At 36.2% G+C, this 18,863-nt stretch overlaps 1 protein-coding gene across 1 annotated transcript in view; it reads right to left on the bottom strand.

The window, feature by feature from the left end:
- SLC25A12 (solute carrier family 25 member 12) overlaps positions 1-18,863 on the bottom strand; it is an 87,732-nt gene that overhangs the window by 47,592 nt on the left and 21,277 nt on the right. Inside the window, exons 4-5 of the mRNA XM_053665056.1 lie at positions 9,578-9,693; positions 1,465-1,604 (exon numbers count right to left, since the gene is read on the bottom strand). Coding sequence (XP_053521031.1) covers positions 1,465-1,604; positions 9,578-9,693 — 256 coding nt within the window. The remainder of the gene's footprint in view (positions 1-1,464; positions 1,605-9,577; positions 9,694-18,863) is intronic.

Consider the following 18,863-nt stretch of genomic DNA (forward strand, 5'->3'; position numbering starts at 1 on the left):
CCATAAACAGTCAATTAACACATATTTTGTATGTTACATGTGCTATGTACTGTATTCTCACAATAAAGTAAGATAGAGAAAAAGAAAATATTCAGAACATCATAAGAAAGAGAATACACATTTATAGTTGTACGTGTTTACTGAAAACAATCTGTGTGTAAGTGGACATGTGCAGTTCAAACCCACGCAGTTCAAGGGCCAACTGTATGGGAAATATTCAGAGTAGGTGCATCCGCAGAGAAAGAAAGCAGACCGATGGTTACCTGGGGGTGGGAAGAGACAGGACTGCGGAGTGAGAGCTGAACGGGCACAGGGTTTTCTTCTGGGGTGATAAAAACACTTTAGAATTAGAGGCAGTGGTTGTACAACACTGTGAATGTACTAAGTGCCACTAAATTGTGTATATTTACAAGGTTAATTTTATGTTAAGTAATTTTACCTCAATTTTTTAAAAAAGAAAGTTTCTGGAGAGCTCTAAGATGAAATTGGTGGAATGCCTAATGTGTTTTACACAGATTAAAAAGAGATTTTACTAACTGAGGCAAAGTTTGAGAACACATTATATTAAAACATAGAAAACTAAATAAGAAAAAATAGAAATTCTAACAAAAGTGATCATTTAGTTATACATAGTGTTTAACTACAATAATTCAAATATAATATTGATCCAAGTAGACTCATGAGATGGGGATGGTGAGAGAAAAATTCCAAGTCTGTGGTGGAGGCGAAAGAAGTGGCTACTAATTTTCCATAGTTCAAATTCAATAAAAAATACCTAAAAGTGAAAAATTAAGAAGCAGAAGTGCCAGCATAAGTTTATTATTTAAAGCTATGGAAGTAAGCACTATGAGAAAGAATGATAATTTACAATCACCAAGATATGGAAGCAGCCCAAATGTCCATCATAGAGGAGTAGTAAGACAACTATGGGACATTTACACAATGGCATACCACTGGGCCTTAAAAAAGATGAAAATTTTATCCTTTGCAATATCATGGATAGATCTGGAGAACATTATGCTAAGCGAAATAAGCCAGTGAGAGAAAGGCAAATGGCATATGATTTCACTCATATGTGGAATCTAATGAACAAACTAAACTAACAAGCAAAATAAGACGGACTCCTAGATGGAGAGCAGGCTGACAGTCATTGCTGGGCTAAGGGCAGAAGGACTGAGCAAACAGGAAAAAGGACTGATGGACACAGGCAACAGTGTGGTGACTGTAGGGAGGAGGTGGGCATAAGGGGATAAATGGTAACAGAAAAGAAAACAATAAAATATAGATTAAACAAACCAACAATGATAAAAGTTTTAAGAAGTTGCCTCTGGGAGTGGAAAATGAAAAATGAAGATAAAATGCCACAGGGATTGCTAGTTTTCCAATAAACTTAATAAAAGTTAAAGGGAAGGAGATGGAAGAGGAATGGTATATATTTACACCAGTTATGAAAACTAAGCTCACCTGGAGAAACTGTGTGAATTCTGTGTAGTTAAGATGCTTCTTCCGATTATGCCCAAAATGCAGTCGGATAAATTCACAGTCCCAGTTAAAAGGGATATGATGATGAATAATAGTCTGTCCAAAAATTTCTTTGACATTTTCTTAAAAGGGAAAACAAAAATAAATAAATTATATCTGGAATAAGTAGTTTAGTCCACTGCAATGTTCCTACAGAAAGAAATTAAGAGAAATTTTAAAAGTCAATATTATCTGATTCTATTAAGATTAGCTGCAAAAATTTTGTGCCCAGAAATCCATGCACAGGAACACAATTGATACAAAATATAATTTTACACTTAAGATTGTGTACCATTACATATAAGGCCATGAGATTCTTAATTTCTCTTGATATAATTTTAATTAGAAAGTGATTTGTACCTTGCACTATAAATGGCTGCTACTTTGCATTCCAGTATAAAATCAATAGTGTTTTCCCAGTTCCTTAAGGAGTCGAATTAAGCCCTTTATCAGAAGCATGAATACCTAAATTACAGTATAATGCAATATTTGTCATACTAAGTATGGTTTGATTGAGGCTTGATTATTACATTCACACTAGACTGAATGTCTATTGAAGATAGGTATAAGAAATACTACCAAAAGCATATCATTAGCTCAGCAGCAAGCACCTTATTAAAAGCTTCTGATATTGTCAAAAATATGGTCTTGACAAAAAGCTTCAAAATCCTCATAAAAACCATGATTATTAGTCTCAACTATTAAGATATTTTAAGATAAGTGAAATTAGTGACTCACTTTTAAATAAGGAAGAACTAAACACAGTATAGTAACTTTTAGATAAGAACCAGTCACACTGTGTAATATACAACCAAAACCCTCTGACAGCTTGTCATCATGCACTAAGATTGTCATTCACTTTCTTACACAGTTCTACACTTACTATACAAGTCACTTCACAAATGACTGGTACTTTCACAAGCACAGACTTGATAGACTAATTTAGAAGCTCATGCCAAAAAAAAAAAAAATCATTAAAAAGTTAAGAAAGCAGGCCTGTATTACTAACATCTTAAGAACAAAATTATTTTCAAATGTAAGCCAATTATATTAATAAAAGGGTCTTATCATCAAGAGCTATCAATTATACTAGAGAATTAGTAAATAGAAGTTTAATATTTTATTGTCTCCAACTATGCTATTTTCCCTAATTTCTTCAGATTCTTTAAATAAGGTAAAGACCTCATATTGTAAATGGTTTAATGGATTCCCTTTGGTTTTAGATACCTTTTGTTGTTGATAAAAGCACTGCTACGGTGGGGGTAGGAAGGGCATGTAGTGTAAGAATCCTGAACTAGAAACCCTGCCGCTCCGGATTCGATGCACGTAACGGCTCTGAGTGGGTCACAGTCGGTACCGTGGAAGGAGGCATTGGATGTCACTGGGGAGATGGGATTCTCATCTTTGCTTTCAAATAGAATGTAGTATTTATTTCTTGCCTAAGCAGCAACAGCATTTCAGAATTTGTAAATCATACTGAATTATTTTCGCCTTTCATAAACACAAATTAAATATATGGGTTTTTGTTTCTAAAAACAAATAACTCAATAGCAATTCATGGGATCCTGGCTTCTAACCAACACAAAGGATTATCCTTAAATGTACATGAAACTTCAAGTTATAAAATATATTAAAGTTTACAAGATAATTAAAATGAGTTGCAATAACATATTTAGAGCTAAAAATATGGCAGATTAGCAAAAAATTTTTAGAATTCTACTATTTAATTGGTTGCGTCTCTTCCTAAATTAATTAATTTCCTATTTTTAAGGTCTAAAAAAGTATAAAACTAAGGAAACATGAATGGAAAGCAGAAAAAGTTAAATTACTACATATATTTAAATAATATTAAAATTAATTATTACAGGAAATAAGTTATTTTATTATCTTTACTTTAAAGGTCATATGTCCCAAAACTCAACAATTTGATAAGAAGTGCACATACTGCTATCTTCATAAGTTTTATATAATGGTGGAATAAACCTGAATTCCCTTTATGTGATCAGAAGATAGCAGAATCTCAAGTGTGAAACTATATCAAATAAAAAGATTCAGAAGCTTTCAAACTATAAAAATTTAATTATGAAAATTGCTTTGTATCACAAGAGTATTTATAAATCAAAATTCCAATGTATAATGGCATTTAGAAAAATAGCTCTATAATAAAAACTTTAACTAAAATCCTATTTTATAAATTTCCTAGCAACCTCTAAATAAGACCTTAGAATATTTTTGAAGCAATTAAAATTACAGCCTGAATTATTCACAGTAATCTCCCCAAATATTGAAATGTCATTTGGCCTAAGTATCTGTTTGAACTTTTTCTATTTCTCCTAAAGTGGGCACTTCACAGCTCTGTATGCCGTTTCTGTATGACCCTTAGAATGTGCTGTGGTTTATGAACTACCCTTGGACACTTAATTAGTTTAACCACGTCACAGGCTACAACGACAGTTACTGGAATTAACAAAATTTCAAATCTACTTTGGCACCTCTTGATGTATCCCACTTCCCTTCTGTATGTACACTACCAACTGTCTCAGGAAGCTTACAGACATAATTAATAACACTATGGTTTTAAAGTCCGATTCTTAATTACCACTTTACTTTTAGAAGGATATGCTTATCAAAAATAAAAAAAGTTACACAAAAGCTCCAGAACTGGAGAACTTATACTTGCGTGAGGCAATAGCTCAAACAGCTAATGTTCTCATCTTACCAGGTTTTGTCAGGTTCTGCATGACATGAAAGGGAACACCAATATTCTCAAATGTACCCAATCCAACTAACTGACACTGAGTAACAAGTTGTCCCCGCCCAGAGAGAATCCCGTCTTTCCAGTGGCAAACAAGGGTCTTTAGCTCTAAATAGCACTGCTTGGGGTGCTATTTCAGTAGCCATAGTTCTGGCCTGGATGAAAAGACCATGACAATCACATCTTATTGGCAGCAAGATCATGATCTGGTGTTTTATACCAGGTTGGCATTGCTAAGGGAAATAGGAATCCATTCGTTTTCTGACATATAGAAAACAATAGACCACTTTTTCACTTCTTGCAGAGGATGGGCTTATGGAAAGAGAAGGTTTCTAATTCCTTTGAAAAGGGAATTGAGGCCAGATACAAAAATAGCCTGTCATTATGTTCTCTTTGCTCAAAGGAAAGGAGTACAATAATTTGTCAGGAGGGCAGGTAATGGTGACAACTGTGATTAAGTAAAAATGTTCACAGACGTAACACATTAGTCAGTTTAGCTGTATCAGTCACTTATGATGATTGGACTAGATGAAATATACATTAAAGCATATATTTTGTGTAAATATGTCTTAACAGAGGTTTTCATTTTCCCCACTGTCTCCCCATCTCATCCACCCTTATCCCTCCCCTGGTCATTATGGAAGCTTCCTACTGGTCTTGTTCACCTTTCTGCAGTACAAAATTACCTCTGACCGGGGCTGGCACTCTTCTCCAAGACTGCCACCATGCCTGTTCCATGAATGAGCCTGGAAGGAGCTGCTGTACCAACGGTGTGGCCAGAGAACTCCTCCTGTAGGTATACAAGCCATCAGCCCTGTGACACAGCCCACCTACCATCAGCCCAAAGACATCCTGATTCCAAGGACTTCAGCCCAGCAGGAGCCACTGCTTCCAACTTACAGGCTTGAGACCAAGCATTTTTATTGTCAGGAGGAAAAAAGTCCTCAACAGCTGAGTTTCACCTGCACAGTTCTTAAAGTGAAGTCAGAGAGGCTTTTAGAAGGACTCCCAACATGAACAATGAAATATCCTTGTGTACAACTGAACAAAAACAATGGCAAGACTTGTGGAAGTGAAGAGTTTTTTAGTGAAGGAAAACTTTGGGGGTGGGGCGGAAGAGGAATAACTAAGAGACCAAAAAAGAAAACAAAGGAAAACAAACAACAAAATAAAGATCGACAACAGGAACTCGTAGAGGAAGTCCCAATCCACAGAGCAGGGAGATGCGGTCCCAGACTTCTAGGTTCTACATCCAGGCAGATCATTAGTTTCTTGGTGACCCCTCTGTTTTTCTGAGGGAAGGTATTTCTAATACCACTTTACCTACCTCCAGAAGGGACTACGCACAATCAATAGAGTAGTCACGCTGCCGAACACACATAAAGGTCCCTTTCTCAAGAAGATGAATTTAAAGAGCATCTATAACCATACAAGCTAGATGCTGTAACAGTCTATCACAAAATGATATAAAAACTAGTAACAGCATGTCCTTTTTCTTTTCACCTCAAAATCAAATAGCCATTCTCACAGCCTTGAGTATTAATACGACCTTCTTTGTGATATTTGAAAGAAGTCTAAAAAATTCTTCCTGATTTAATTTGACGGCCCAGGTGAAGCTCTAATTCTTACCAGATTAAAATGGGTATTTATTAACATTAGTATTTCATATTATTCCATGTCTATAGTTTTTTTTCCATTGAGAGAGGGCACATTTTTCATATCGAAACTTCCATCTCTTCAGCCTTTTAATAATAGCAGTGGTTATGCCTAATTTATTCTTCCCTTTAGGGGGAAATTTATTTAGAGGCACAAATGGACACATTTTTATTTGCTGCACATATTGATAGTCAAAAACTCAAAAGGAATCCCTGCCTTCTGAGGCTCTTACAGTCTGGGGGTGAAGATGTGGCCTTGGAAAAGTTCACTTCAGAGAGTTCCTGTTCCTAGGCAAACACTTTGGAACTCAATGTTGATGTGATTTTAACAGAAAACTTAGACTGTATAACATGTTTTCTATTAATTTATCAGTTAATAGATGAAGAGTTTGGGTGATTGTTTTTTTGAATTATTATATCATTGTAAAAGCAATAGTCTTTTATTTTTTAAATTTATGATAAAAGCATATCAGCTATTGACAACACAATGTAGTACAACTGGTTATCTAGGTTACCTCAAGCTAATTCTACCAAGCAGAATATTCAGTACACTAGTGGATAATGGTAAGACCAAGGCAAGTTTGTACTGTTTCTAGCACACACAGTCATGCAATGGCCTCTACAAGGCTCATGGCACCAGGCAGTATCAGCCACACAAGCTATTAAGTAATTAATTATCCACAGCATGCATTATACATTTTATTGATGGAACATCAAAGAGGAAACAAGTAACTAATGGTTTTATTCACCCGTTTAAAAACTCCAGAACCCTCTCCTGAGTTTGTACATACTGAAATGGATTACCAAGATCTCAATGCAAGTCCCTTCCTTCAGAGTAAAGGCATCTCTAACAATAATTTTTTAAATTGTCCAGAACTCAAGAAAATGTTATTCAATATAACTATTTATATAAATACTTGAAAGATGCACACAAGTGTGTATAAAAAGCCTATCTTTAAAAAAAGCATAGATGAGAACAATATATACAAGTACACAGATAACATCATCATCACAGTCCGTGAGAGATACTGATGGTACAATTGTCTCTCCCCACTCCATTACATCTCACACCCAGTATTCTCTCCCACCTTTCTCTCCTGATGTGCACAAGAGAAAACTATTCCTTTCATAAGCTTCAAACTAGAAAACATAAGGCCATTTGGTCAAAAGGATTTCAAGTTAGAGTGGATCTAAAATTCCCTTTTACTTAAACATATGTCTATAAATACATAAGCATAATTCATTTTATTAAGTAGATACAAACATAAAAACTGACCTTTATCACAGATCAAAAAACCTATAAAAATAAACTCTAATTATTTTCTTATGCTGAAATTCTATGGTATTGAAATATAGCGTTAGAAACCTTGTTAAATGGCATTTGTAACAATTTCAATGCTTTTCCTCTTTTCTTAAGAATTTAAAATTAAACTTTCTCTTTTTCATTATGATTATTTTCATTTTAGTTAAGAACATTTGCCTAAAAATGGACCCTCAAAACTAGGGAGGTAGGGCAGGAAGGGGAAATGGTCAAAGTCCCCAGGAAATAGGTGAGCACCATCAGGAGAACCATCCAGATGGCCAGGGACCCCGGGAACGATGTGGAACACAGATCAGTTTTATCTTACTCTATAAGAACCTCCCCATCTCTACATTATGGAGCAGAGTGCAAGCGGGATGCTGGAGGGTTTATATGTTCTTCAGTTCACACCAGATGCTATAATAACTAAAACTACTTTATTTTGCTTTCCATCCTAATTAAATTTTCTGAAAATCCTAACTCATAAATCATAGTCTAAAGGAAAAACAAAAGATGTATAAAATGCTAAGGTTGGGATCTAATAACTACAAACTTCCCTTTGCATAAAATACAAAGTTGACGTAAACCCCTCGGCTACTTCCCACACTAATCTTATTATACTAATCAACAGTGATGTGAGTCTCTACTCTCAGTCTGTTGGATGAACTAACTCCAGTGACTTATTTTTAAAACTAGAAATTGAGAAAAGCAACCAAATGGAGGAGACACAAAGAACCATGATATCAAAATAAGAGGGACAAAATAAATTACAATTTGTTTTGGGGGAATTTAATTCTTTAACAATGGACACATGAGAGAAACACAGGTATACTGTCACTAATACAGAAATTTTTATCAAGTTATTTCCCAAGCATTTCTGGAAGTGAGACATGTGTGCTACCTATTGAAAATAGAAAATGCAGCATCATGAGTAATATAGGGTTAATGCTGAAAGATGAGATACAAAGGTTTTATGTGTTAAACTATAAAATCTAGGTAACTTTGAGTAAAGTCAACATTCTTTAGGAGGCAGAATGGCCAGAGATTGCTCCAAAGCAGGGAGAATGCCAAGATATGCACAGAAACCTAGAGTTTTGCATGGGTATTTTTAGGGAAAGTCTTACATGGAAGACAACTGGGCCAATGGGCAGAAGGCAGAAACAATCAGTGCCAAACTAGAAAATGTACCACTGAGGTCACAGCAAAGGCACCACTGGTCCTTTCCAAACACCTGTGCGTTCTCACCAACCGTACCGTGGCAGTAACACTCCCTCCCTTGGGCTTCACTAAAAATGTTTGTTTTAGAACAAGCTCTGCAGTGAATAAAGATTTAGTACTGTGACTCAGGAAAAGCCTGACTTTCAAGAGTTTCTCTATCACATACCAATGCCAATTCATACCATAAATGGGGCTCTCGCTCAGTTTTACAAATGAAAAAGTTCTGGAGATCTATTCCATAGCAGTGTGAATATACTCAACACAACTGAACTCTACACTTAAAAATGGTTAAGATAGCAAGTGTTATATGTTGTGTTACCACAATAAAAAAATTCCAAATATTAAAAAAGGAAAGGGCGAAGGGCTCAAGGTCCTTGAAAACACTACATTGCTTCTTATTAAAAAGCTTGTCATAGGAAAATCTAGTTGATATTTTCCTAAACAAAAACTAATTTCTGCAAATAAGTGTCTTTAAAATATAGTACAAATAGAAATCCAAGTTTACAACTTGCAGGACCTCAACAATGTGCTAGTTTACATGCCTATAAAAGCATTTAAGTCCATTTCTGCTTCCAACTCAGATGGTAATTCTAATATCCTAGCCTTGTTTCCCAAAACCAAAAACCAAAATGAGGATTCAGAGAATGCTAACTATTCTTGCCTTAACTTCCTCCTTCAATTCCATTCATCGTGTTAAAATGATGTAGAAGTGGTTTTCCAGATGCTATAGAGAAGCTCTGAACTCTCTACCCAAAAATCTCTTGAAGAGTGACATGGTTACTCCATATCATTTGTTCACAGTCTGTTTCATAAAGACTTTTGCCCAGGATGGCCCAGAACAAGACAATTTTACACCAGCTATTCTAGGAATACGAAAGTATCAGTGACTCAATGAGCAGAAGTAATGGCATTCCTAGGTTCCTTAATTTTTGCAATAGTCTAATGCTTAAAAGAAAATAAAACCATTTTAATTTTATCTGAGTAAATCCTTCTAGGAGAGTAATGCTTCACTTATTGACTAACTCCAAAATAAACAGCAATCTATATACAGTCACTAGATTTAGCGATTATAGACTGGACGAGCCTTACTAACTCCACTTATCACTTACAATCTTTTCTTTTCCTTACCAAATGTCACCTCTCCATTTCCACTTTTGTCAAACAATTGGAAAGCCACTATGAACATGGAATCTGGAGCACATAAAACAGATTCAAATGCCAAAAACTCTTGATAGGAGATCAACCTAGAATAAAATATAAAATGTCATTGGCTGGTAAAGAAAGGCAAAATGTCAGTCACTCAACCTGCCTTTACTGTATGAAATGTAGCTCAGGGTAACCAAATAATTGATGAAGAAAGTTTTTCTTTATAAAAGTATTCCAGATAATAAATAAAAAACAAATAAATAAAATTAGAATATCACCTTTTTTTAAAAGCCCTAGCAAATTAATGGACCTGGGCAATAATCAGTAGCTTCTAATAGCACTCAAAGAAAGAGAATTAGACCAAAAATAATTAAACTTGAATCTGAACAAGTCTGCAGATCAGTTTCTCAACCTTGGTACTCAATAGTGTTATCTTCTGATGAGTAATGCTTTGTTGTGGAGGCCTCCTGGGCATTTTAGCAGGTTTAGTAGCGTACCTGGCCTCTACCCACCAGATGCCAACAGCAAGCCTCCATGTTGACAATCACTACTCTAGATGTAATCAACAATTTATGAAAAATAGAAAGGACAAAGCAACCTGCTAAACACTATTATGGAAACACAATCAGCAAAAATGCAGACTGTAGAAACTGCAGAGTAAACATTCTATGGTGGCAAAAAAACCCATTCAAATTGTTTGAAAATTTTATTTACTAATTTGAGGGAAAGAGAAAGACATGAATTTGTTGTTCCACTTATTTATGCATTCATTGGTGGATTTTTCCATGTGCTCTGACTGGAGCAGATAGAACCCTCAACCTTGGCATTACAGGGATGATGCTCCAATCAACTAAGCTATCCAGCCAGGGCTAAAAAAACAACTTTTAAAGAAGATATGGAGGAGAATCTCAATAAAAACTGAAATGGTAGGGCAATTAATTATAAGATACATATTTATTTGGATTCTCAAGCAAAGTTAAAAAAATTGTATATAAGAAAATCAAGAAATGAAAATGCTGATATAATGTAAATATTTGATGATATTAAGAAATCAATGTTAATGTTTTTGAGGAGGTTTTGTTTGTTTTTTGGCAATTTTTCTTTTTGAGACACGTTATTTTATATTTGCTTCAAAATAATCTAGGGAGTAAAGGAATGAATGGAGGTATAAATTAAGCAAATTTAATAATTATCTTAATAATTATTAAAAGTGAGAAATGAGTATATTGAATCACATATGTTTGAAATGTCAATAATAAAATTTTTAAAGGAAAATTCAAAACAAAAAGGGGAGAGACTAAAAATTATTGGGTTCTCTAACACTCAGGGGTGTGAAATTAACCTGTAGCCAAGATTACAGTGAAAATGTCTTCAGTGATCTCATGGTGCTGCCATACACTAGTTTAAGTCATCTTCCATAGCGACCTTGCTGCAAAGATTCCATATCATGTCCCTGTTATTGGTAAGTGATTAGTATACAAGTAACAGCATTATAAAAATCTATATACACACCCTATATCCTATTCAAAGGAATAGACCTAATCCTTAATGTGGCTTCTGAGCCCACAGGTTCTGACCTCTGCATACCTTCCCCTTGCTCTTTGCACTCTAGCCCATTCATCCTCAGCAACTAGAACAAACCATGCTCCTTTCACTCAGTGCCATAACTCAGCAATTCATTTTCTTGGAATGATCCCACAATCTCCAAATTTTTGCCCATTTAATTTATACCCAATCTTTACATAGCTCAGCTTACATACCATTTCCTAAAGAGAACCAAGTCAGAGTCCCCAGATGACTTTACCTTCCCTCCACACCATAGCAATAGTCTGGTTTTAAAATAACCAAGATTTCTGCATAAAAGTTTCTTCTATTTCCTTTGCTGTGTAAAAACTTTTTAGTTTGATGTAGTCCCACAGAATGGGAGAACATATTCACCAATACATCTGATAAGGGGTTAATATATAAAATGTATAAAGAACTTATAAAACTCAACACCAAAAAAAAAAAACAATTAAAAATGGGCAAAAGACCTGAATAGACACTTCTCAAAAGAGGACATACAGATGGCCCATAGACATATGAAAAGATGCTCAATGTCACTAATCATCAGAGAAATACAAATTAAAACCACAATGAGATGCCATCTCACACTTGTCAGAATGACTATCATCAACAAATCAAGGAACAACAAGTGCTGGCTAGGATGTAGAGAAAGGGGAACCCTTTTGCAATGTTGGTGGGAATGCAGATTGGTGCAGACACTCTGGGAAGCAGTATGGAGATATCTCAAAAAATTAAAAATGGATCTGCCTTTCGACCCAGCAATCCCATTTCTGGGAATATATCTGAAGGAACCCAAAACACTATAAGCATTCCTATACTCATTGCAGCATTATTTACAATCGCCAAGATATGGAAGCAGCCTAAGTGTCCATCAATAGATGAGGATAAAACAACTTGGGACATTTACACAATGGAATTCTACTTGGCTGTAAAAAAGAAGAAAATTTTACCCTTTGCAACAATGTGGATGGACCTGGAAAACATTATGCTAAGTGAAATAAGCCAGGCAGAGAAAGACAAATGCCACACAATTTCATCCCTATGTGGAATCTAATGAACAAACTGAACTAACAAGCAAAACAGAAACAGACTTATAGACGGAGAGCAGATGACAGCTATTGGGGGCGGTTAGGAAGTAGAGGGATTGAGCAAGAAGGAAAAAGGACTCATGGACATCGATAACAGTGTGGTGATTGCTGAGGGTAGGGGAGTATAAGGAGACTAAATGGTAATGGAAAAAATACAGTAAGGATTAAATAAAAAATTTAAAAGGTTTTTCTATATGCACGAGAACATTAAAGGAAAACACTTTTGAAAAAGTAAAACAGGAAAACTATAGTTTTCTATATCATAGGAGAATAGAACCTCCAGTTGAAATTCTGACTAGAGCTAAATATAGAAACTATGGTTCTAAAAGTTACAGTTTCAAACAATCAACTGTCTAAACATTTTAGATTAGATCATACAGTAACTTTCCCTGAGATCTGCATTTAGTGAAAAAACTCATTTTGCTTTTCATTATACCATCAGAACTTCAAACTTTAAGCCACAATCTCACAAATACTGCTTGGCTAATGGTTTTATTTTTAGACAACCCACCATGTTATTTATATCATACGGTATTCTTCTACATGGCTCTCCAAATCAAGTACCTATATTAAAACACTTCTGCTCATTTTACTATATAATGGAGGAAAGGGAATGGGAAAGAGAAAGAGGGGGGTCAGCGTACAAAAGGACAAGGTACTGACTCCCAAACCTGTTGTTCCCACACACTTAACTAAATCACCTAAACTTGTCAATACTATTTCTATTAATGCAGATTTGGTCTTGGGTGATTATAAATAATATGTGGTACTACTTCAAGCTACATACCAATAGGACTGCAAAAAGAAAAAATGGACTGAAAATTAAGAAAACTAATTTTGTGTTATTGGGCAAGTCAATCAACCTCTCTGGACTTAATTTTCCTTAAATGTTAAATGAGAGTGGGTTGACTTCAACATTATCAAAGCATTTGATTGTCTTGAATTAAAAGTATTAAAGATACTAAAAGTCCTAGCCAGAGCAATCAGGCAAGAAAAAGAAATAAAAGGCATCCACACTGGGAATGAAGAAAAGTGGCACTTTTTGCAGATGACATGACTTTTCATACAGAAAACCCTAAAGACCCATGGGAAAAAAAAACTACGAGAAACAATAAACAAATACAGTAAAGCTGTAGGATACAAACTCAATGCACAAAAATCTATCTCATTCCTATATACTAACAATGAAATTTCAGAAAAAGACATGAGAAAAAAATTGCTTTTGCAATTGCAATAAAAAGAATAAAATACCTAGGAATAAACTTAACAAAAAATGTGAAGGACATATATATTGAAAACTACAAAGCATTATTTAAAAAGAATTAAAAAGAGCCCTGGCTGGTGTAGTTCAGTGGATTGAGTGCAGGCCTGAAAACCAGGGAGTCACTGGTTCAATTCCCAGTCAGAACACACACCTGGGCTGCAGGCCAGGTCCCCAGTGTGGGGCACACTGAAGACAACCACACAATGATGTTTCTTTCTCTCTCTTTCTCCCTCCCTTCCCCTCTCTAAAAATAAATAAATATTTTTTAAAAAGAGAATTAAAAAGATACAATGAAATGGAAAGATATTCCATGTCCACAGATTGAAATAATCAACATAGTTAAAATTTCCATTATCCAAAGAAATATACAGATTTAATGCAACCCCCATCAAAATCCCAATGATATTTTTTAAAGAAATAGAACAAAAATCATCAGATTTGTATAGAACCCCAAAGACCCCAAATAGCCAAAGCAATCCTAAGAGAGGAACAAAGCCAGAGGTATCACACTATCTGACTTCAGATTATACTTTAGAGCTATGGTAATCAAAACACGACAGTACTGGAAGAAAAAGAGACACACAGACCAGTGGAATAGAAATAAGAGCCCAGAAATAAAACCACATGTATATGGGCAAATAATTTTTTTATATTGTATTTATTTATTTTTAGAGAGAGGGGATGGGAAGGAGAGAGTGGGAGAGAAACATCAATGTGTGGTTGCCTCTCATGTGTCCCCCACTGGGGACCTGGCCCGCAACCTAGGCATGTGCCCTGACTGGGAATCAAACCGGAGACCCTTTGCTTCACAGTCCCGCAGTCAATCCACTGAGCTACACCAGGCAGGGCTAATTTTTTAAAATATATTTTATTGATTATGCTATTACAGTTGTCCCATTTCCCCCCTTCTTTCTACCCTGCACACCCCTTCACCCACATTCCCCCCTTTAGTTAATTTCCACGTGTCATACTTACAAGTTCTTTAGCTTCTACATTTCCCATACTATTCTTACCCTCCCTGTCTATTTTCTACCTGCCATCTGTGCCATTTATTCTCTATACCTTCTCTCCCCTTCTCTTCCTCCCACTCCCCTGTTGCTAACCCTCCATGTGATCTCCATTTCTGTGGTTCTGTTCCTGTTCGAGCTGTCTGCTTAGCTTGCTTTTGTTTTAGGTATGGTTGTTAATAACTGTGAGTTTGCTGTCCTTTCACTGTTCATATTTTTTTATCTTCTTTTTCTTAGATAAGTCTCTTTAACATTTCATATAATAAGGGCTTGGTGATGATGAATTCCTTGAACTTGACCTTATCTGAGAAGCACTTTATCTGTCCTTCCATTCTAAATGAAAGCTTTGCTGGATAGAGCAATCTTGGTTGTAGGTCCTTGCCTTTCATGACTTGGAACACTTCTTCCCAGCCCCTTCTTGCCTGCAAGGTCTCTTTTGAGAAATCAGCTGACAGTATGATGGGAACTCCTTTGTAGGTGACTGTCCCTTTATCTCTTGCTGCTTCTAGGATTCTCTCCATTTTAATCTTGGCTAATATAATTATGATGTGCTTCAGCGTGTTCCTTCTTAGGGACTCTCTGAGCTTCCTAGACTTCCTGGAAGTCTATTTCCTTTGCCATATTGGGGAAGTTCTCCTTTATTATTTGTTCAAATAAGGTTTCCACTTGTTGCTGTTCCTCTTCCCCTCTCCTACCCCTATAATTTGGATGTTGGGACATTTAAAGATGTCCTGGAGGTTCCTAAGCCTCTCCTCATTTTTTTGAATTCTTGTTTCTTCATTCTTTTCTATTTGGTCATTTTTTTCTTCCTTCTGGTCCACTCCATTGATCTGAGTCCCAGTTTTCTTCCCATCACTATTGGTTCCCTGTGCATTTCCCTTCATTTCACTTAGTTTAGCCTTCATTTTGTTCATCTAATTTGCGAGCAAAATCAACGAGTTCCGTGAGCATCCTGATCACCAGTGTTTTGAACTGTGCATCTGAAAGGTTGGCTATCTCTTAGTTGCTTAGAAGTATGGCTCTGGGACTTTGAGCTGTTCTTCTTGAGCCATAATGTTTTGATCTGTTTGCGCCTGTTACATATGAGGGGCAAAGCTTTAGGTGTTCACCAGGTTGGGGTGACCCAGGTCGCTGGGTTGTGACCCTGTATGTGGGACTGGGGTCAGAGAGGGGCGATGGCGTTTGCTCTGCTCTCTCTCGAACCTCGGTCCCCTCTGCTGCTTCCTGCAAACAAATTGGCCCCTTCTAGTGCTGGTTTCTGGGTGTCTGGGCTTGTGCACCCTCCAGGACCCTATGGGTCTCTCCAATGAACTCTCTGTGAGCCTCAGGGCCTCTCCTGGCACCTAAACCCCAAAAGTTTTTCCAAGTGGTACTTTTAGGCTTTAATTCCCATCACTGGGGCCCTGGTTTGCGTGGTCTGTCTCACTGCTTGCTCCTTTGCCTGGTTTATCTGAGTGTGAATGTGTGACCGTGGTCAGCCAGCCACCTTGCACCCTCACTGGGCCTGCCTGTTGCCAACTCGCACCTGGGATCTGCCAACCACTGCCTGTGCGCCTGGGTAGGTCTGCCAATTTTCCTTGCACAACCCCTCTCCACCAGCTGCTGACTCTGCCCCTCTTACCAGTCTGGCTGAATGGTTCGTTGTTGTCAGACTTCCATACAGTTCAATTTTCTGTCTGTTTTGGTTGCATTGTTACTAAATCTTTGTTATCTTTAAACTTGGTTGTACAAGGAGGCACAGTGTTTCCACCTATGCCTCCATCTTGGCTGGAAGTAGCAAATAATTTTTGACAAAGGAGCCAAAAATACACAATGGAGAAAAGAAAGCTTCTTCATAAATGGTGCTGGGAAAATTGGAAAACCACATGCAAAAGAATGAAACTAGATAACAATCTGTCCCATGTGCAAAAATTCAAAGTGGATCAAAGACCTAAATATAAGACCTGAAACAATAAATTATGCAAAAGAAAACACAGGTACTAAACTTATGGATCTTGGTCTTAGAGAAAATTTTATGAATTTGAACTCAAAGACAAGTGAAGTAAAAGCAAAAATAAATGAATGGGACTATATCAAACTAAAAAGCTTCTACACAGCAAAAGAGACTGCCACCAAAACAAAAAAGCAACCAACCTAATGAAAGAAGATAATTTCAAACAAGTGCTCCAATAAGAGGTTAACAACCAAAATATAAAGAACTCATAAAACTCAACACCACAGAAGCAATCCAATTAAAAAATGGGCAGAGGACTCAAACAGAGAATTCTCCCAAGAAGACACACAAATAACCAACAGATATAGGAAAAGATGCTCAACTTCACTAGCCATTAGGGAAATACAAATCAAAATTACAATGAGATACCACCTCACACCTGCTAGAATATCTGTTATCAACAAGAAGAGTAATAACAAGTGCTGGAAAGGTTGTGGAGAAAAAGGAACTCACTGCTAGTGGGAATGTAAACTGGTACAGACCAAATGGAAAACAGTATGGAGGTTCCTCGGAAAATTTAGAATAGAGTTACCATATGACCAGCAATCTCACTTCTGGGTATCAATCGGAACAAACTGAAAACATTTATTCACAAAGATATATGCACCCCAATGGTCACTGATTGCATCATCACGGTGGCCAGGACATGGAGACAACCAAGTGTTCTTCAACAGATGACTGGATAAAGATGTGGTACATATATATAATGGAATACTACTCAATCATATGAAAAGATAGAAATACTGCCATTTGCAACAACATGGATAGACCTTGAGAATATGCTAAGTGAAATAAGAAATAAGTGAAATAAACTAAGAACCATATGATTTCACCCATATGTGGGATATAAAGGAAACTCATAGACACAGACAACCGTATGGTGGTACAAGAGGGAAGGAAAGTGGAGAGTGGAGAGTAGTAAATGGTAAAGGGAGCCAAATATCTGGTGACAAAACATGATTTGACTTGGGGTGGTGGGCACACGATGCAATGTATAGATCATGTATCACAGAAATGTATACTTGAAACCTATATAATCTTATTAATGTCATCCCAATAAATTTAATTAATTAAAAAATAAAATATCAAAGTATTAAAGAACCTTTGACAAAGACTCTTAACCTTTTTGAAGTCACAGACCCGTTTGAAAACCTGGGATTTCTCCCAAGAAAAATGTAGATACAAATTCACTCATTTCGTATTGTATTCTGGCAAATTCAGGAACCTATGAAGTTCATGAACAGGAGGTTAAGAACCCCCATAGTTCTAGAAAATGTTACCTTTCTCTGATTTTAGAAATTATTCATGTTTCATCCTGGCCAGTGTGGCTCATTTGGTTCAGTATCACCCCATTAAACAACAGGTCGCCAGTTTGATTTCCTGGTCAGGACACAAGCCTAGGTTTCGGTTTGTCCAGGTCGGGGCTTGTACAGGAGGCAACCGATAGATGCTGCTCTCTCACATCGATGTTTCTCTCCCTCTCTTTCTCCCTCCCTTCCTGCCCCCTCTAAAAAAAATCGTCTATGCTTGATATATTTACTTATTTTTATTACATAACAATGAATCAGATTTCCTAACCCAATCCCAATCTGACTCATTCCAAAGAAAGAGAGAAACAGGGAGTTCAAGAAGTTTTTAAAATTGAAATAGAACATATTCACCTTTTAAAAAGAGAAACAAGTTTTCAAGTAAACACTATTGAACATTATCAGATTCTTTACTAGCCAAAACCCACTTTTGATCAATTCTAGTCTGCCAACTTAAACCCTTGATTCCACTTGACCACACTTTTAACAACCCAACTGAGTCTGGGGAAACCACATGAATGAAGCTTCAAAAAAGATACACCACTGAGATGGACAGGATGGCCACAAAAAAAACATCTAAGAAGGTATGTAATTCTGAAAACAGGTCTCCAATCATATTAATAAATACTCTGATCATTTCTAGAAGAGCTAATTGAATATACTACCTTGAATAATTTTAAAGGAATCCCGATTAAATATAATTAATTTTCATATGCCTTATTGTTTAAACACTATTGAGAGACCCAAAGCTAAATGCCCCATAATAACTTACCAGCTGATTTAACTTTTTTAGAGACTAGACACAAAATATATACAAGTTTCCCAATACCTGCCAATGATAAATTATATAAATTTTTCCAAGATATAAAATATTCATAGTAAACTTCATGCATTGTGCTAGGTTTTTCAGGAAAATACAAATGAATACAACATTAACTCTGGACTTGAAGAACATAGATAACATTTCTCCTTGAACTATTACAACAATCTCCTGAAAAGATTTCACTGCATCCAGGCTGGTGTATCTTTCCACACCATGCCCC

This window comes from Artibeus jamaicensis, unplaced genomic scaffold, assembly GCF_021234435.1.
Source record: "Artibeus jamaicensis isolate MK-2021 breed Jamaican fruit bat unplaced genomic scaffold, CSHL_Jam_final contig_391, whole genome shotgun sequence".
In the NCBI taxonomy this organism is placed as follows: Eukaryota; Metazoa; Chordata; class Mammalia; order Chiroptera; family Phyllostomidae; genus Artibeus; species Artibeus jamaicensis.